Genomic DNA, 21,093 nt, shown 5'->3' on the forward strand with positions numbered 1-21,093 from the left:
TCCCTTCATATTCAACTCACCCTGTGCCCTCTGTCTATATATAATATATATATACACACACACATACATATATACATACATACACACATATATACATATGAATATATATACATACACATGCATATATATATATATATATATATATATATATATATATATATATATATATATGCATATTCCCTTCAGCTACCCTAATACTGAGGTCTCATAAATTATACACATCATCTTTCCATGTAGGAATGTGAACAAAACAGTTCAACTTTAGTAAGTCCCTTATGATTTCTCTTTCTTTTTTACCTTTTCATGTTTCTCTTGATTCTTGTGTTTGAAAGTCAAATTTTCTATTCAGCTCTGGTCTTTTCATTGAGAAAGCTTGAAAGTCCTCTGTTTTATTGAAAATCCATATTTTGCCTTGGAGCATGATACTCAGTTTTGCTGGGTAGGTGATTCTTGGTTTTAATCCTAGCTCTATTGACTTCTGGAATATCGTATTCCAAGCCCTTCGATCCCTTAATGTAGAAGCTGCTAGAGCTGGGGTTATTCTGATTGGGTTTCCACAGTACTCAAATTGTTTCTTTCTGGCTGCTTGCAGTATTTTCTCCTTGATCTGGGAGCTCTGGAATTTGGCAACAATATTCCTAGGAGTTTTCTTTTTGGGATCTATTTTAGGAGGTGATCAGTGGATTCTTTCAATTTCTATTTTGCCCTCTGCCTCTAGAATATCAGGGCAGTTCTACTTGATAATTTCTTGAAAGATGATATCTAGGCTCTTTTTTGTTGATCATGGCTTTCAGGTAGTCCAATAATTTTTAAATTATCTCTCCTGGATCTATTTTCCAGGTTAGTGGTTTTTCCAATGAGATATTTCACATTGTCTTCCACTTTTTCATTCTTTTGGTTTCACCTACTTTCCAATTTGAAATAGTTTTTAATTATTTTTCTTTTCCTTCCTGCCTTCTTTGACTGGGCACTCTAGTCTAATAAGACATCATGGTAAAGATTCTTAAGTCTTTTTTCTTCTGCCTTTCCTGGGCTTCAATAGATAACTAAATATGTAGCTGCTAAGAGATATTGGGGGAACATTGGTGAGTGGTTCTGCTCTTCATTCGCATCCCCTTTCAGTCTTCCCTACCTGTCTCCCCTGTGTCTTCCTCTCCACCCCACCCCATTGCCTCCCAGCTCACTGTTTCTCGTCTTTTCCCATTCAGGTCCAGGAGCAGAGCTGCACCTTGAATGGTGAACTGACAAGATGGCTGCTCCTGAATCTGGGAAGGCCAGACCTGTGCTTAAGGGGAATGAGGCCAATCCCAAGTTCCAGAAGGATGCACAGTGGAGTGGGACAAGAGGACAAGACCCAGGCCAGCTGGACATGTTGAAGAAAGCTCAGGAGTTCTTCCAGACCTGTGACACAGAGGGCAAAGGCTTCATCGCCAGGAGGGACATGCAGGTAAGAGGATCTGCTTCTGAGGCCAGTCGGGAAGAGCTAGCCTGGTGTCATGGAGATTTGGGTTAGACTGATCATATTATGAGGCAGCCTTCTCCATCCCTATCATCATTAGTGACATCTTCCTATAGAAAAGAAACTGCTCACAGAGCATAGTGAGAAACACACACATGTGCATAGAGGTATCAGAAAACATACCTTCAATTCTGACTGTTACAGCTATGTGATTGTAATTAATTCACTTGCCTTCTGATTCTCAGCTTTCCTCATCTGTAAGATGCGGATAACAGTATTTGCACTGCCTACCCTATAGAGTTTTTGTGAGAAAAGTTCTTTGTAAGCCTTAAAGCACTATAGAAATGTGAATTATTAGTATTTACCCAGAAGAAAAAAAAGTGTTCCTTCTTTCTATTCTCTTCCCCCAATATCCCCAAATGAGCATTATCTAGACTCTAGAATCTAGAGGATCATGGAATCACAGATTTGGAGCCAAAGGGGATCTAGAGGTTGTCTGGAAGCAGCCTATACTGATAATTAGGGAACTATAATGGGAGTCAGGACAGCTGAGTAAAGTTTAGTCTGCCCCATATGAATGAATGAATGAAAAAGTGTCTATTGAGAATTTACTTCATGCTAAGCACTGTGTTAAGTACTGGGAACACATGTAGGAAAACAAAGCAGTGAGCCCCTGCTCTCAAGGACAGAGGGAGACAACACAGAGAGGATTTTCAGCTGCAAATCAAATGGAAAGATTCCATGATCCTTAGGGTGCAGTGGGAGAGCAGATGGTAATCCATCTTCTTTATTGTTATTCCCACCAATAAAACCATATCCATTTCTGATGTTAAACCATTTGACAATGCCAAGGACTTTGGTAATGAGAACTTTATTTTTCCTCAGTAGCTGGGGGGAGGGAGGACATTGCTGCTGTTCCCAAGGCTCTTGGACTCACCTTCTCATCGATGGCATTTGGTTAGTTCCTAGTATTGGTGGTGGGAGGGAGGGTGGGTCCATTCTCCTCAGGGACTGTTCTCCTTAATCATGGCTTTGGGTTCTAGGCTGCGAGTGGGCTGGTAGTCTAGTGACCACAGCTATTCCCAGGACTCTTGGGCTCAGGGTCTTTCTCCATCTCAGTCTGAGGGGAGGTGGCAACTGAAGTGGTGATTGATGGTGGTTTGGCTTGCTTGACACATACCACCTTCTTCCTCTCTCTCCTGGTACCTTGCTCCTTCAGCTAGCTCATGACTTTGGAGAAGAGAGAAAGGAAAGAATGAGTTAGCTTACCATTTTTTTCAGCAAAATCTTGGGTATAAACTAAAAATGATATCTGCCCCTGTTTTTGAGTTTATGAAGATATCTCAAGAGCTCTGAAGTAATTCAGTTCATTCAATTTAATCAGTATTTATTTTATTTTTAACTTTTGTACATTTTATTATATTAAAACATTAAAGGTTTAGCATTTTCAGTTCCAAATTCCCTCCCTCCCTGTGCCCCCTCCCCATTTGAAACGTCAAGAAATACAGTTAATACAATTGGCCAATTAATGCACGAAATACAATTAACAAAAAATACAAGAAATACGAGAAATACCCATTATACATATGAAGTCACTCAAAACATTTCCACATTAGCCATATTATGTATGTGTGTGGCGGGGGCGGGGTGGAGAACAAGACAAAGTGAAAGAAAATATGCTTCAATTTGCACTCAGAGTTTCTCAGTTCTCTCTCAGGTGGATAGCGTTTTTCATCATGAGGCCTTTGGAATTGTCTTGGATCACTGGAATGATTAGAGTAGCTTAGTTTTTCCACAGTTAGTTGTGTAACCAATGTTTATTAAGACACACTTGGATCTGGAGCAGATACAGAATTGAGATAAGACATACTCCTTGCCTTCAGGGGTTTTGCGGTCTAGAAGAGGTGAATGAAATACACAGATAATTATTGAGGTAATAGCAATAACTAGCACTTACATAAGCAAGTTAAGGTTTGTAAAGCACTTTACATGTTATTTCATTTGATCCTTACAACAACTAGGTGATGTAGATGCTCTTATTACCACCCCCTTTCCCCTCCCCCTTTTACAGATGACAGTGAGAGAGTAAGTGACTTACCCAGGATCACAAAACTAATTAGTGTCTGAAGCAGTTTTTGAATGAAGGGCTTGCTGACTCCAGCTCCAAAAATTTATCCACTGCACCACCCAGCAACCTAAAACCAGCTAACGGAAAACAACAGGATCTGTCTGGTCTGATGGAGATGGTCATAATCAGCCCTGCAGATTGATTCCTGGCTGGAATTCCTGGTCAGAATTGGGCTTTAAAGGATGGATAGGAATTCAGAAGGCCTAGAGGGAGATAGAAGAAATTCTAGGTATAAGGGACAGCATGACCAAGGGTGCAAAGTTGGGAAAGCCCAGAGCACGCTTGGGGACAGAATGATCCATTCAGACTGGAACACAAAGTATGTGGTTGGGAATAATATGAGATGAAACTGGAAAAGTAGAGTAGAGTAACATCTGATTGAGAACCTTGGGTATCGAGATAAAATGGTTGAATTTTACAATTGGAAGCCAATGAGCAGAAGAATGATACAACCGTACCCTCACATAAGGAAGATTATTATGTGCATGAAGGATAGATTGGAAATGGGGAGAAAGTATTGGTAGGAAGACATATTAGGAGGGTATTACAGAAATAGATGGTAATGGTGAGTCTATATTAGGATGATGGTGGTGAGAACATAATGCTCTTCGTGAAGCCTTAGGAAATTTCAATGAGCAAACAGGAGAGGCAGCATCGTCTAGGCCAGCACTTCTCAAAGTGTGGTCTGGAGGTGTTTGGGAGTCCCTGAGACCCTTTCAGGGCATCTGTGAGGTCAAAACTATTTTCATGATAATACTAATATGTTTTTATTTATAGTACAGCAAATATTAATAGATAGAACTCACATAAAAACTCTTTGAGGAGTCCTTAGTAATTTTAAGAGTAAAGGGATTAGGGCAGTTGGCTGGCACAGTGGATATGATAGTGTATAGGGTCTGGACCCCCCCCCAAAAGAAAAGACCCTCAGTCCTCAACCTTTACCACAAATTTCAGGAACCCAGCCCCTGAACCCAGCTCCCTGGTGTTCACCTGAGGCATTGGGCTCATCCCACTATAATCCTTCCAACTGTCCTTTCATTGTGGTCCTGACCTAGCCCAGCCCTTCATTCTCTGTTACCTCCAGAGTACCCCAGGCTACTTGCAGGTCTTAGATCACAGCCAGATCTTCCCACAGTCTTTCTGTATAAAAGTGTCCATCTTGCCCCCATTAAATTGCACAGATTCACTAGGAATCTTGCCTACCCCAACCAATGTCTTAATAAACTCACTACTTGGACTGAAAGAAGGCTTGAGTGGTTGAATTCTTTCAAGGCAGACCTTCACCCTGTACCTGTCTTTTCAGGGACCCCAAAGCACAACAGATAGAGCACCGTTACTTGAAGTCAGGAGGTCTTGAGTTCAAATCTGCCCTTAGATACTTACTAGCTATGTGACCCTGGGCAAGTCACTTAACCCTGATTGCCTCAAAAAAAAAAAGAGTAAAGGGATCCTGTGTAGTAAGACTCAAATGAGAAAATATTCGTAGAGTGCTTTGCAAAACTTAAATATGTGAATATGTATTTATAGATATGTAAATATGTTTATATATAAATATTTATAGATACATAAACTTATGTTTATATATAAATATTTGAGAACCACTGGTGAGCCCTCCAGTTTTGGAGTTAGGTGATTCTTGTGTCAGATTGTCCTTAGGCAGTTTATTTTGCCTTCCTGGGCCTCAGCTTTGTCATCTGAAAAAGGAAGGGAACAGGATAGGCTCTAGGCTCCCTTGTGGCTCTAAATCCTACATCGGTATCTATTTGGAAGTCCGATCCTGTGCTGCTTCTTTTCATCTCTTGGGCTCTCAGTTTTCTCATCTGTAAAGTGAGGGCATTCACCTTTAAGATCTAGCTTTGAATCTCTTATCCTATGATCTTACCACCAAGCAGCCTGGAAGGAATCTTCTGCAATCATGTTGTCTATTCCCCTGCTTCAACATCATGACTGCCTTGCACTATATTCCAACAGAAAAAATACTGCTTAACTTCTCCTTAATTTTCTGAAGTCATAGCCATTCCACATACCTCGAGTATGTCATTTAATCCCTCTCTGCCTGTCCCAGTTTTCTCACCTATAAAATGGGGATAATATCACCCGCCTCCCAAGGTGGTTGTAAGATTGAAATGAGAACATATTTGTAAAGTGCTTTGCAAAACTTAAATATATAAATATGTATTTATAGATATATAAATGTGTTTATATAGAAATATTTATAGATATATAAACATATGTTTATATGTAAACGTATGTGTATATGAAAATGCTATTATTAAAGCATTTTTCTTATCATCTTACCTAAATTCCTTGTACTACAATCATAATTTCACCCAGAAATTCATAGAGACAATGGAACCTCTAACACAATCCTAGAAAAAAAAATTTCCCAGTTCCTACTTCATCTTTAATACCATAAAAAAGCATATTCTGGAGTGATACTCTATCTGTACTTGAGAGGCAGGTGTGTACAACACACAGCTGACAAATTGTTTGAAAAATAGTTATTTTTTCACAAGATACAGAAGCTGGACGATGAAATGGTTCAATATCTGTATTACCCTTAAATATGATGTTTGCTTAGAGGTGAGGCTGGGGATTCCGAGTTGGTTCTGGCACTTTGGATGAAAGTCAGCATCTTGCCCGTCTTAGGGCAGGGCTGTCCAAAGTGTGGCTCACATTTGGCCTGCCTATGTTTACTATGGGCGTGGAAACTGACATAAATGCTTTAACTAAAGCATTTGTGTGGATTTTTGTGCTTGTGGTGGACACAGGTGGGCCCTTGTTTTGGACAGCCCTGGCCTAGGGGATCATCCTTCAAAGGCTTCCACTTCTATTTTTGTCCAATAGCCCACCCTTTTGCTAAAAGAGAAAATACGGCTTGGAGATGATCCCCCATTTTTCATGAAGATCCTCAGATCAGTTATGTCTAACAAGTAATGATTTGTAATCTATTTCTACTTTGTAAAAACAGGGCAGCTATATGGCATAACTGATACAGTACCAGACCTGGAGTTAGGAAGACCTGAATTCAAATCCAGCCTCAGACCCTTACTAGCCATGTAACTCTGAGCAAATCACTTAACTCTGTTTGCCTCAGTTTCCTCATCTGTAAAATGAGCTGGAGAAGGAAACAGCAAACCACTCCAGTATCTTTGCTGAGAAAATCCCAAATGGGGTCACAAAGAGTCAGACATGGCTGAAATGATGGAGCCAAGTGTTAGATTAGGCACCAGAAGCTATTAACAGAAGCATTTTGGGGAATCTTTGACAAACCTCAGTTCCTGCTCCTTAACTCTTAACTTCTTAACTTAACAGATTTGTGGAGGTGTTTTTTTTTAATAATATAATCAACTATTAATCAGCCGCACTAATGGAGAAGACATGAGGCTTGGAGATTGCTAGCCAGGTAGCTCCAAATGGGAAACTTAAGTGAGTGTCCTATTGAGGAATGGCTAAATAGATTGTGGTATATGAATGTAATGGAATATTTTTATGCCATAAGAAATGACGAAGTGAACAGTTTCAGACATAACTGGGAAGATCTTTATGAACTGAAGCAGAGTGGAGTGAGCAGAACCAGGCAAACAATTCGTACAATGACAGAAACATTGTAGAGAGAAAAAAACCAGAAAGATCTTAGAGGTCTGATCAATGCAGTGCTAAGCCAAAATGCAGAAAGTGATAAAAATTCTTGAACATGGCTTGTGTGAAAATTTATTTTTTTCCAGACTATGGAGATATGTATTAAGGGATTTGTTTATTTATTCATATTTTGCTTAATAGTTTGAGGTAGTGAGTGGGACAGATTCATTTTAAAAGTACTTATTACTTGAAAAACTAAAAAAAAAATGAAAAGAGATGCTAACCGAGGGATAAGTTTAAAACAAAAAGCATTTGCATTTGACTTTAGGATTTGGTCAGACACAATCGAAGAGAGTAAGGTTCAGACACTTCTTCGCTCTTCCCACTTTGTTCCCCCACCTCCAGCCAGGTACGGATCTTAGGTGGGAGGCAAAATTGGCTGTGATGGGGAACCCAAAAAGCCGATAACTCACATAAGGGGTGGCTGCTATGGTTTTACTTCTAGTAGCCTAACTCACAGGATTGTGCTGGGTTAAAATGCTTTGAAAACCTTGTTGTTCCATCATGTCCAAATCTTCGTGACCTTATTTGGGGTTTCCTTGACAAAGATACTGAAATGGCTTGCCATTTTCTTCTCCAGCTCATTTGACAGATGAGGAGACTGGGGTAAACAGGGTTAAGTGACTTGCCCCAGGTCACACAATGAGTGTCTGAGGCTAGGTCTGAATTCAGGTCATAGAGACTCGGGCCAGGTTCTGTATCCACTCTGCCCCCTAGTGGCAATACCTTAAAACACTATATAAACGTGAACTGTATGGCATAGTGACTTGAGAACTGGTGTTAAAATCAGGAAGATGGGTTCAGATCCTGGCCTCTGACCTATACTAGCTCTATGGATCCTGGTAGGTTTCTTAATCCGTTAGGGCTCTAGAATACTCTAAGTCTGACCTGCATTCCTGGTGGGAATTTTCTTACTTTCTGTATATCAATGAAATCACAGGTCTATTTCCTATCTCCCTCTTATTAACTTCTGAAGTCTTTATGTATCTATTAGCTCCATGTAGGCTATAATTATGGACTGTGAAAGATGTCCTAATGTGAAGAAACATGAGTCACTTCTCAAGAAAATAGGCAGTCAACTTTCAAATTTCTACCGAAGACTTTTGTGTATTGTAATTTGTGGTAAAAATAACTCTCAGCTCCTTGTGGCCATGATCCTGACTCTGCCCAGCTACCATGTGGATACCAGCAGTAGCCTCTTCCTTTGCCTTTGCTGCATTATTGATTTTCCTCCCATCCCTTTACTCTCACGCCTAGATTAGCCTACAGACTGACAGGAGAGAGACTGATAGGAGTCTTTCATTTTATTGGGAAAAAACAAATACAGTTATAAAGAAGAGCAGGAAAGGGAGCAAACTCAGTGTCTTCGGGCTGCTTGGGAAGATGGACAGAGAAGAAATCAATTGAAAGCATCGTTTAGCTCTGACCCTTCCTAGCCATATGACCAGGAAGAATTCCCTTTTAACTTTTCTGAGACTCTCCTTAATTGTAAAATAGATATTATAATAAGCTTGTACTATTAACCTCATGGGTTGTGAGAACATTGCACTAGAAATCTAAGCACTCTACATAATTGTGAGGTTTTTGTTTTGTGGGAGAATTAGGGCATTATGAGGTTTTTCTGATCCTTGGAGAGAAGAGGTGGACTAGGGTGTTCTTTTGACATCCCTTGCTAGGGAGACAAAACACACAAGCCATGTTCCCTCTAATTCATTTAAGGTCTGAGTATGGAGTAAGACTCTCATGATCAAAAAACTATACTACCAAGCAAAAAACTAAGGACAGTTTCTATGGACAGAGCTTAATTATTGGCAAGATGAGGGCCAGCTATACTAGTACACCAGCATCTCTAGTACCAGTAAATCTGCCAAGAGGCAAATCAGTCTGTCTCCTGGCTCTGGCAGGACCTATACAGATTGGGTTTTGGAGAGAGATCTTCCTTTGGCAGAGTTTGTTTGGAGCTTACTCTTGGGCACATGGGGAATCAGAAGTGTGGGACTCTGGTCTCCCCAGTATGTCACATCCCATCAGACAACAAAGTAACAATGAGTGGGAACTGGGTATGGACCCAAGGATAGAGCTGAAGGCTTCCATGGAATCTAGACCACAATCAAACTGGACTCCTCTCTGTCCCTCAAAACATATTTTATGTTTTCTTGCCTCTGTGCTATTACTCATGCCATTCCTTGTACTTAGGATGTTCTCCGTTCCTTTGAAGCCCAATTCAGATATCAAATAAGCTTTCTCTGGTGCTTCTGGGTTGGTAATGACCTTTCCTTTAAAACCTCATATATCACTTTCTTTTGTAACTCTATAGGGTTTTTACATTGTACTATGTAATAGCATTATTATAATTACTTGTCTGTGTATTTTATATTCCTGCTATGTGGTAGGTTTCATGAGCAAAGGCATCTAAACTTTCTATTATTACTAGAGCCTAGGAAAGTGTTCTATACACAGTAGGTGCTTAATAAATGTTTGTTGAATTGAAATATCAGTCAGTTGTAAGGTGACTTTGGGATAAGGCAGACAGCATCCTCAAGAGTTTTTACCATGATGGACCAGGATGCAATAAACAGAAGTCTTGTATGGATGTAGTCTTGATTGCAAGAAATTGCGCATTAATGTTACTTACTGAGAATGACTCGCAAATAGAATGGCTCTGGTACATATAATAGTTAACATTTATAGCACCTAGTATGTGCCACATTTATAGCACCTACTATGTGCCAGTCGTGCTGAGTGCTTTACAATTATCATCTCATTTGATCCTCACAAGAACCCTGAGAGATAGGTGCTATTATTATTCCCATGTTACAGATGAGAAAACTAAGGCTGATAGAGGTTATGTGACTTATCCAGGGTAGTAGAGATAGAAAGTGGATGAGACTGGGTTTGAACTTAGGTCTTCCTGACTTCAGGCCCAATGCTCCATCCACTGTGCCATCTAGCTGCCAGTGTATGACCAACCCTTTTTAGCTAATAGGAGCTCCATTTAGAGAGTCCTCAGAGAGGATATCCCATAAGTCCCTTTATTTCCCCAGGCATAAGGATATAAAAAATTTCCCCGGAAGGTGAGAATCTTTCTTCTTTTAAAAGGACTATGAAGGCTTCCAGTTAAGATGGCAGTGCAGAAAGTCAGAGAGGAGCCAGGCATATCCACAGGCACTCCAGAAAAGGATTTAAAATAGCATCAAATTGAATAATGATCAATAAATCCAAAGACAAGCTGCAGTAAATGCCTTACTCCAGCCCAAAACTAGACAAAAAGAAAGCCAGAAGACTGGGGACTGCTCTACCAGGGAAGCCAGAATGAACTCAGATAAACAAGCTAGGAGTCTGCCAGTACTCGGACCACAGAAGATGCAGAGGCATCTGAAACCCACAGCATCCTGTACTGGGAAGGAGGATAGGAAGCCTAGTATGAGTTGATGAGGAAGTCTCTGGGCGCTCTGTGCACTCTGACCATGACATGGGATGGAGGCAGGCAAAACTCTCATATCCATGTCCCAAGGGATCCAAGAATTTGAAGCACTCTGACCTAGAGTACTTCAGAGGGCCCTGAAGCCTGCAGCACTTTTAATGGGGAAGAGAGAGATCTCAGTGCTTGGAGAAGGAAGCTGTAGGAGAGTCAGAGACCAGCAGTGCTCTGATTATTCTGACTAAGTCACCAGCGCCAGAGATTATAGTGCTCTGCCAGGGACAGTCCAGGGAGCTGGAAGTCTGCAACAATTTGATCTGAGACTTCAGAGGATTTTGAAGACCACAGCACTCCGAACCCAAATGATCCAGGGGAGCCTAAAACCTTCTGCTACTCTGAGAAGAGATATACTGGGACAAGTAGAAATCAGTGGTAGAAGCCCAGGTAATCAAGGTAAGGACCAAACAGTGCATGACTGTGTCACCTAAAAAGTAAGGAATTGAGTCTATTCTTGGCACAAAATCCCAAATCAGGAACTGAGCAGGAGATAGGAATAAATAGGACACTGAAAGTGGAAATATGGAAATATGGATCAACAGACACCCAAGAAGTATACCTAAGAAGAAGACACTAACTACACAAAAGTTACAAGCAAAGCGTCAGAGGAAAAAAAAAAGCTTTATCACAAGGACTACAAGACTACCTGTGAAGAATTAAAGCAAAAAATTAGAAATTAAATTATAAGTGAAACAAGAACTCTGGAAGAAAGAATTGTAGGGAGAACAGATAGCTTAGAATAGGCAGTAAAAAGGGAGACTATCTTAAGAAAATAGCAGGTCCATGAATATGAGAATGGAGCAAACAACTCAATGACCACATGAGATAATAAGAAATATTAGCATAAAATAAAAGACTGAAAAAATAGAAAATATAAGATATATGGTATAAAAAAACCTTTGAAAACAGATAAAAAAGAGACAATTTAAGACTTATCAGACTCCTCCCATGATTGAACAAAAAACCTAGGTACCATATTTTTAAAAATCATAAACGAAACCACCTAGATCTATTAAAGACAATATGCCTTTAATCACTACTTCTGGGGAGGCTGAGGCTGGTAGATTACTTGGGTTCAGTAATTCTGTGATACAATGGGCTAAAATCAATCAAGTGTCCATACCAAGTATGGTAACATTATATTGAGTCCCTAGGGAGTTGGGGTGGGGTAGGGGTGGGGGGGGGGAGTACCAAGTTGCCTAAGGAAGAGCAAACCAGGTCAGGTAAGAAACAGAGCAGGTCAAAGTTCTCATGCTGATCTGGCCTATGAGTGACTGCTAAGGAGACCCAGTTGAGAGAAAGAGACACACAGAGACAGATAGAGAGACTCATATGGATAGACAGCAACAGTAATAAATAGAAAGAATATACTGGTTTTCTCATGAAAGATAAACCAAAATGAAATCTCCCAGGAATAACATGACCCAAATCCAGAGATTCCAGCTCAAAAAAATATTGCAAATGACCAAAAGACTGAGAAGGCAAAAGACAGAGCCTTGCCAAAAAAAAAAAATAACTAGTCCTTCAAGACTAAATATAATCCTTTAGGTTAAAAAGAGACTTTAATGGAATAGATGCCTTACAGGATGATGAAAAGGCCCGACTTGAGTAGAAACTTTGAAACACAAATATAGAAGTTGAAAGAAACCCAGGTAGGTAAATACACAAGCAACTGGAGGGGGTTAAACAATGGTCAATCACTTACATTTTAGTAGGGGGAGAAGAGACAAATGTCTCTTCAGAACCCTAATTTCTTTAGGGGAGTAATAGAGGGACGAGAAGAAAGTCTTAGGAGGGGTGATTTTTTTTTCTCTTTCTATGACTTTAAGAATAAAAAGAGAAAGAAGAGAAAAAGAAATACATCAGGGAGAAAATGAGGGTGAAGGGACAGAAGTTATTATTTTAACTAGAGTCTGAGAGAAGAAGAATATAGAAACTTGGAGGAAGGGGTTAAGGGAATAGACATCACTTGAACCTTCTTATCTGAAACACACACACATATACAATATGTAAAAATATATTAAACTCAAAGTAGGTGGAGACAGGGAAAGGGGAGATAAGTGTTTAAGAGGGAAGGGAGAGCTGAGTAGGTACTCACAAGGAAAACACCTTTTGTCTCTGTAGGGTAGACTGTGAAAGGGTGATTAAATAGAAAGAAAGGAAAGGTAAGATCCCACAATCTGAATCTGGGCAAAAAAGAGGAGAGGCAGTGGTATGGAAGCAAATGGCCTCAATTATAGATCACAAGTGCTGACCACATTACATCTGTTACAGAACATTCACATTTAGAAAGAGGGAGCTAGGGGGTGGGGGGCAAAGAAGAGAGAAATTATAAAAGAATAGGATGGAAAGAAATACAAATTAACAATTATAACCACAAGCACAAATGGGATGAAGTCACCTATAAAATAGAAGAGGATAGCAGGACGGATTCGAAATCAGAAATCACGAATGTGTTATTTATAAGAAAAAAACTTGAAACGAAGATTCACACAGAATTAAAATCTGTGGCTAGAACAGAAATTGTCATGCTTCAGGCAAACTCAAAATAGCAAGGGTATCAATCATTATCTCAGATAATGCAAAAATAGAAATCTTTAAAGCATACTGCATGATGCTTAAAGGCAAAATAGACAATAAAACAATATCAGTTATATATGTGTGTATGTGTATATATATGCATATATGTGTGTATAGATATCTGCAGATATGTGTATCAAGTAACATAGCATCTAAATACTTAGTAGCCTTTCCTCTTTTGAAGTCCACAAAATTAAAATTTTGTAAAACTTATGATAGCTCTAATATATCCATGCACACATACACATACACATGTAATATACCCTCCAGCTCATTCTCTCTCCTTTCTCAAGGAGTTCAGCACCTGGTTCACCATCTTTCTCAATTCCACAGGACTTGCCCCTATAGTAAGGAATTCTACTATCCATGTAGATGTCCCCTCGAACTTCCTATATCCTCTCCAATATTAGTCACTTTCCCCTTTAAGCCAATTGGGTAGGTGTAAAATGATATCTCAAGGTTATTTTAATCTACATTTCTCTAATCAATAATGATTTAGAGCATTTTTATATGACTATAAATTGTTTTGATTTCTTCATCGGAAAACTGCCCTGTTCGTATCCTTTGACCATTTGTCAATTGGGGAATGACTCGTATTCTTATAGATTTGACAAAGTTCTTTATATATTTTAGATATGAGACCTTTATCTGATAAACAATCTTTAAAAATTTGGATACATGACCTAGATATAGAGATTTTACAAGAAAATTAGAAGAACATAGAACATATTACTTATCAGACTTATGTACAGGTGAACAATTTATGAATAAACAAGAAAGAGCAAAGTTAGGTGTAAAATGGATAATTTCAATTACATTAAATTAAAAAAAGGTTTTGTACAAATAAAACAAATACAGCCAAGATCAGAACGAAAGTATTATGGTGATTTCTAAGGGATTCGTAGACGCTGTAACTCACCAAACTCCAAAGAACCGTTTTATAGTGATGGCAGATTATTAGATGCATGAAAGGAACGAATCATCTTCCTGTCATTGCTGGGCAGCTATGTGGCACAGGGGATAGAGTGCCAGGCCTGGAATCAGGAAGTCTCATCTTCTTGAGTTCAGATCTGGCTTCGAACACATATTAGCAAGTCACTTAACTATGTTTGCCTCAGTTCCTCATTCGTAAAATGAGCTGGAAAAGGAAATCATAAACCACTCCAGTATCTTTGCCAAGAAAACCCCCAATGGGGTCACAAAGAGTCTGACATGACTGAAAAACGACTAAATGACAACAAACAGATATGTTTGCTTCTTAGATCTCAATTCCTGAGAATGAAGCCTAAGTTGTTAGTTGGTGGTAGTACCCTAGGGACAAATCGTAGGCCTTATTTAAGGAAGTTTTTATCTTTCTTGGGGGGAAGGGGAATAAGCAGGGGAGAACATGAATGGCATGATGATTGGGGTAATGCCAGATGGATGAGTTTGAGAGCCATTGACCTAACAGGTAAAGCCTTGATTTGGAAATCTGGTATTTCCACGTATACAAAGATTTATTGTCTCCCAATTACAAAGTGAAATACTATCTACGCCCTCCTTCCTGATTACCCCCATTAGTTAAGAAGTATACATATTGACCCTCCACAGACTATCTATCTATCTATCTATCTATCTATCTATCTATCGGGATGTGTACACATAATATATATATATATATGTATATATACATATATATGTATGTGTGTATATATCTATTTATATACTCACACACACACTGAATACCTAGGGAATATTGTGAGGCTGGGGGGGCAGGCAGGTAATATGTGGTTTTGTATTTCCTTAGAAGGATGATAGTTGTGAGATAATAAAGGTGGAGATTAAAGGTTTTTTTTTCTTTTTTTTTAAAACAAAAAATAGACCCTTTAAACACAATCTCCTTGAAATGCTGTTTTGTTTTGTTTATTCCTTTCTGATTTTTGTATTCCTAGCTTCTGTTCTAGCATCTATCGTGGTTTGTTCTCCTTGTCCTGTGTTTTCATTGGGGTGGGGGAAGATGCGTGTGGCACCCCCAGACCTTTCTGCCCCCAAGACTGGACATCTATGGAATCAATAAGCATTTATTAAACATCTACTTTGTGCCAAACACTCTGTTATAGGGATTTGGAGACTAAAATGAAACAGCCCCAGCCCTGAACAAGATTATTTACATCCTATTAAGGGAAACAACATGGATATATGTGGATATACAAAGTAAGTGCCAGATAATTTTCTGGAGAGAAGCACTAACAACTTGAGGGAGAGAGGGAAAGGCTCTCATGGCCTTAGGAGGCGACATTTAAACTGAACTTTAAAAGAAGCCAGGAACTGAAGTGAGCAGGGATTTCATTCTGGATGTGGAGGACAGCCTGTACAAAAACACAGAGGTATTGTATGCGAGGAAGGGAGAAAAAAGCCCCTTTGGCTGGACTGAAGAGTATATGAGGAGGAGTAACATATAGCAAGCCTGGAAAAGTTGGCTGAGTTGGACTTGGAAGGATTTTTAAGGCCAAACATAGGAGTTTGTGTTTTATCCAAGAAGAAACAGGGAACCACTTCAACTTATTTAGCAGAGGAATGTCTTGAAGTATCACTTTGTAAGCCATGCCCTTGTGACTTTTTGAATGGAGACAATTATCAATAAAAACTGAAAAAAAAGAATAATTTAACCTAAAGAGAACATTAAAGGGACACTCAAAAATAATTTGCAGGTATATTAAGAAGTATCATGTGGGTGATAAGGTACATCTGGCATTCATCTCTACTGATGAAAGAAGCTGGAAATAAACTTAAGATATAGCAAAAAAAGATTTGGATTAAGAAATTTGGGGAGATTTGTGAGAGTCAGTATTTGAAAATAATGGAGTGAGTGACAGCAAGGGCACAGACCCCTTTCCTGGTGAGCTTTAGACTAATGTAGGTGTGATGGCTTAAATACTTATGTTCCTGAAAGTAGGAAAATGGACTCAATCACCTCTGGATTTCCTTCCAGCCAGAATACTCTAGGTGTATATCATGATGTTGGAGATAAAGTTTAGAGAAGAATCAAAGCAAAAAAAAAGGTGTGGGTGGGGACTATTAGAGTTATCCCAGAAAGGTCTATAAGGAGGGGTGGGGTAGAACCTGAGTTGAGTTGTATACTCTATCTCTAACACAGTGATATTTGGTTTAAAGGGAGCTAATAAATTTCTCACTTGCAAAATAAAGCCTCTCCCTTTTCTAAATATCTTCTACTCACACTCCGACATGGTTTTTAAGACAGATGGTTTATGGATTATAGATAAAGTCAGAAATTCTTCTGGATGCTAAACAGATGCATGCCTACAATCTCTGCTTCTCCCTTGTCCTTCTCTCCCTCTTTTAAAGAACATTCATATTTAATTTAATTCTTCCAAACGGCTTCCCCATCAGCCCATCTTCCCATTCTGCTGTGCATCACAGTCTCTCCTAATGTAGCTACCTGCCAAATTAAATTTAATGGTTGATCTGCTAGAAGATTGCCACAGGATATTGCCAAGTGCTCTTGCATGTTGTTTTATGGACTTTCACACCTGCTAGCTCTTTTTGCTTTATTATTCAGATGGGTATCACAAAACAAGTATTGCCCCTTTTTCTTGCAGCATCATAGCCTCTCCCTCTATCTCATCATAAGTCACTTTCAGTATCTGTGGAACAAGGATAGGTTTCCCCTCTACCTTTGGGTGAGGGATGGGTTTGGGTCAAGAACTTTGTGGGAAGAAATTCCTCTTCCAAACAGACAGGAGACTTTTATAACACCAACCTTGTTTGAACCCCCTTGAAGACTGATAGATTCATAGATATAATGGTTTCATGGGACTGAGAGCCAGAGGGAACCTTAGAAATCATCTGGTACAACTCCTTAGCTCATGTCAAGTGACTTGCCCAGGGTCATCCCGCTATTTAATGGCAGTATTAAAACCCAGGATACCTGACTCAAAACCCAATTCTCTTTCCACTTCTCTAAATTGCCTGGTCAATGGCTTCTGTTATGGCTGTGCAAATCTACACAATTCTGCTTGGGGCCAATAAGAAAATCAGGCAGCAAGTCAGGGCCTCTGCTCCTTTTCTCTCTGTTCCTTCAGCTAGGCCCCACCTGAAGAGATTCCAACGATTTGGACAGGAGCTGGCAGCCAAACAGAAGCACTGGGCCAAATCTTTGTTTGTTCCTCCATGGCCAGGCTTCCACAGCCATCCAAATGCAAATATTCCAGTGTCCATCCTTCTAGCTTTTAGCTCTTTCCCTTTTGGCCAATCTCTGGAGCTTTCTCATCATGGGGAGGGGAGATGGGCAAGTTGGAAAACAGAAAGCTAAGAAGGAAGTCAAGACAGCAATTTGTGTCTGGCTACTTTTGCCTGTACCCCACAGTTCCACTGTTACTGTTATTGCTCAGTTGTTTCAGTCATGTCTGATGCTTTGTGACCCCATTTGGAGTTTTCTTTGCAAAGGTATTGTAGTGGTTTGCCGTTTCCTTTTTCAGCTTATTTTATGGACGAGGAACTAAAGCAAATATGGTTAAGTGACTTGCCCAGGGTCACACAGTGGGTAAGTGTCTGTAATAAAAGTTGGTAAAAGGCCAGATTTGAACTCAAGAAGATGAGTCTTCCTGAATTCAGGCCTAGCACTCTATTCCCTGTGCCACCTAGCTGCCCCCATAATAAACACTAGATTTGGAGTTAGAAGACCTTGTTTTAATCCCAGCTACTGCACTTACCCATGTAACCTTGGGCAAGTCATTTGAACTAGACCAGCTCAGAAATCTAAATCTGTAATTCTGGTTCTCTCTTAGGACTCCTTCCAGAACAGGGCTTCTGAATCTTTTTGTCCTGGACCCATTTGCTAGTCTGGTGGAGACCAAGGACATTTTCTTGAAATGTTTTTTGCCTACATTCATAATAGAAGGAAATGCTAAGTTTAAGTTCACTGTTAGTGAAAATAAAGATGTAAGTTCAAGAACCCCCTGAAATCCATCTATTTCATGGACCAAGGATGAAGAAATCCTGTTAGAAGCTGGTAGAATTTGGGACTTCCCAGGACTTAGTCCTTGTGGATGAGTAAAATCATGTTACTGACTAGCAATACCATCTGGTGGTTAAATTCCTCATTCTCTTAGTTCATCACTTCTATTTGAGCTTTACTTCCCTTGCTATCCAGTCTTGACCCACTATCAGCCATTTAAACATTGTTCTTTCCCGAACAATTTCCATACTACCAAGCCCCAAACCTTTCACCTATTTTTCCAGAATTACTCTGAAACACCTAAAAGCTGCTAGAAGTCATTAAGCTATAATGATTGGTTGGTCCACTATAAATTTGTGCTGCTCTCACCCAGGCCCCAAGCTCTGCATAACAATCCTTTTATTTATTTCCTATTACATTTGCCCTCTCAACTATAAAAAAGCTTTTCTACTCTGCTCACAACTTATAAGCCTACCACCTCCCCTCCAGTAAATGACCTTGCCTTTTTGTATCTATATTCTTAGGAGGTTCCGTGATTTCATGAGTGTGGGTACCCACTCCACCAGTCCAGATGGCAGCTAATCTATGTCTTTTCATGCTATGTTATTCTTGTCCACATCTTTTTTTAAAAATCCCCAAGAGAGGATCCATCCAGTGTACTGGAGTTGCTCTTTATGGTTCTTTGGATATGTTAGAGCCACCTGTGTAGCAGCTAGGTTCCCCCTATTTTGTCTGTCAGTCTTGTTACATGGCTGGCATACTTCCCTTTTCTTATCCTAAAAGACTGATGTTGTTTTTCATGCTACTTCTAAAGCAAAAGCCATCATTAGGGCATGAGGAAGAGCCAGAAGCTTCATCAAAAACGTCTTCCAAGAAGAACTGACCTTCAAGTGTGGAGTTCAGAAAGAACAATGCAGTGAGAATCAAGATACCAGAAGGGTTGGAGTCCCAGCTCTTTCCCTGACTAGCTATGTAACCTTGTACACATTATTCACTTCTCCAGACTCGAGGTTTTCATCATCACAATGAGGGGTTTAGATTGAGACATGGCTTTTTCTGGCTCTAATTATCAGTTCACTATAAATTTCAGGCATTTATGCTAGTGCCAGGCATGGGGCTAAGTGCTAGGGATATAAAAGAAAGGCAAAAATCACTAGAGGTCTAACTATCTCTAGGAAGGAAACAGCTTCTGGCATGTGAGATGAAATCAGCTAAAGTTTAGGCCAATTGATAGTAGACACTTAGATCCCTCCCTAGTCAGCCCCCCGTAACAAACACCATTTTCATTGCTTTCAGCGGCTTCACAAAGAATTGCCTCTCAGCTTGGAGGATCTGGAGGATGTGTTTGATACCCTGGATGCCGATGGCAATGGCTTCCTGACTCCAGAGGAGTTCACCACTGGATTCAGTGAGTCCCCACTTCCCATGTGGTCATATATCTGCAGCTTCTAGATTCTCCCAACGTGAGGGAAGAATGAGAGTTTAATGAAGGTGAAGAATAATTCATCTTGACTCATATTCCTGCCTGGTGACTCAGGGGTTCATGGACCAGGGTTGTGGTTTCTTTGGGCCCCTTCACTTTTCTTGTTCTTCTTGCTTGTTCAATGCTACCCATCCTTCAAGGGCCCACTGCGTTGCCACCTCCTCCATGAAATCTTCCCATTAGAGCCTAGTCACCCAGCTGAACTCCCAGCACATGGATGGTATGATTATCAAAACTAAAGATGGCACCAAACTAGGAGGAATAGCCAACCTATTACATTACAAAGTAAGGATTCCAAAGGAACTCAACAGTCTAGAAGCATGGAACAAATTTAATAGGTATTCATGTCAGTCAGTCAATAAACATTTATTAAGCACATACTATATGCTAGGTACTTTTCTAAGTGCTAAAGATACAAAGAAAGGCAAAAGACATTTCCTGCTTTCCAGGAGCCCACAGTCCAAGGTGAGAGACAACATGTAAACAACTATGTAGAAACAAGACATATGCCATAAACATTGGACAGGATTAACAGAAGGAAGGCACTAGAATTAAGGGGCATCAGGAAAGGCTTCCTGTAGAAGGTGAGATTTAAACTGGAACTTGAAGGAAGTAGAAGGTGGAGATAAGAAAGACATACTTGTATTTAAAAGTCATCTACTGCACACATAGAGGATGGAAGAAATGTGGCTAGATAATACTTTGTATGAAAAAGATCTGAGGAATTAAGTAGATTTCAAGTTTAATTTGAATCAACAATATGACGTGGCAGCCAAAAAAACCCTGAAGTAATCTTAGACAGAATGATTAGAGGCAAGGTCTAGGAAAGGAATAGTTCTGCTGTATGTATTCTTATCTGCTCAGGCCAGACCTGTAGCACTGTGCCCAGGTCTGGGAGAGTATTCATTCAGGGAGCCATATTCTACGAAAGACACTGGTAGCATATCTAGAGAATGACAAGAAAAGCAAATGGCCTCAGGTTCATAGGATAAATGTTTGAAGGAAATGGAAATAAATAGAAATAGCTGGAAGAAAAGCTTATAGGAGACCTAGTATCTGTCTTCAAGTCTCTGCTGTTATGTGGAAGGGGGTTTAGGTTTGTTCTGTTTGGTCCTAGAGAACAGAACTAAGAGCAGTGATGAATGGATGTTGAGGGAGTTAGGTGTAAAGGTAGAACTTCCTAACAATTAAAATTGCTCTGGGCAGACTGGGCTTCTGGAGGAGTAAGTGCCTCCTCATTAGAGGTGTTTAAATAAAGATTTTATAACCATGTGTTTGGGACAGTGTAGAGGGTATGAGTTCAAACTAGATGGCCCGTGGGGTCCTCAACAGTTCTGAGATTGTGATTGATGGGTCCATGTCCCAC

At 39.8% G+C, this 21,093-nt stretch overlaps 1 protein-coding gene across 1 annotated transcript in view; it reads left to right on the forward strand.

Annotated features, from left to right (window-relative positions):
* The first annotated feature begins 1,249 nt into the window (after positions 1 to 1,249).
* The window catches only part of CRACR2A (calcium release activated channel regulator 2A), a 135,139-nt gene continuing 115,295 nt past the window's right edge, over positions 1,250 to 21,093 (forward strand). The window contains exons 1-2 of the mRNA XM_036760685.1: positions 1,250 to 1,447; positions 19,541 to 19,652. Coding sequence (XP_036616580.1) covers positions 1,250 to 1,447; positions 19,541 to 19,652 — 310 coding nt within the window. The remainder of the gene's footprint in view (positions 1,448 to 19,540; positions 19,653 to 21,093) is intronic.

The sequence above is a fragment of the Trichosurus vulpecula genome, chromosome 5 (genome assembly GCF_011100635.1).
Source record: "Trichosurus vulpecula isolate mTriVul1 chromosome 5, mTriVul1.pri, whole genome shotgun sequence".
Lineage (NCBI taxonomy): Eukaryota > Metazoa > Chordata > Mammalia > Diprotodontia > Phalangeridae > Trichosurus > Trichosurus vulpecula.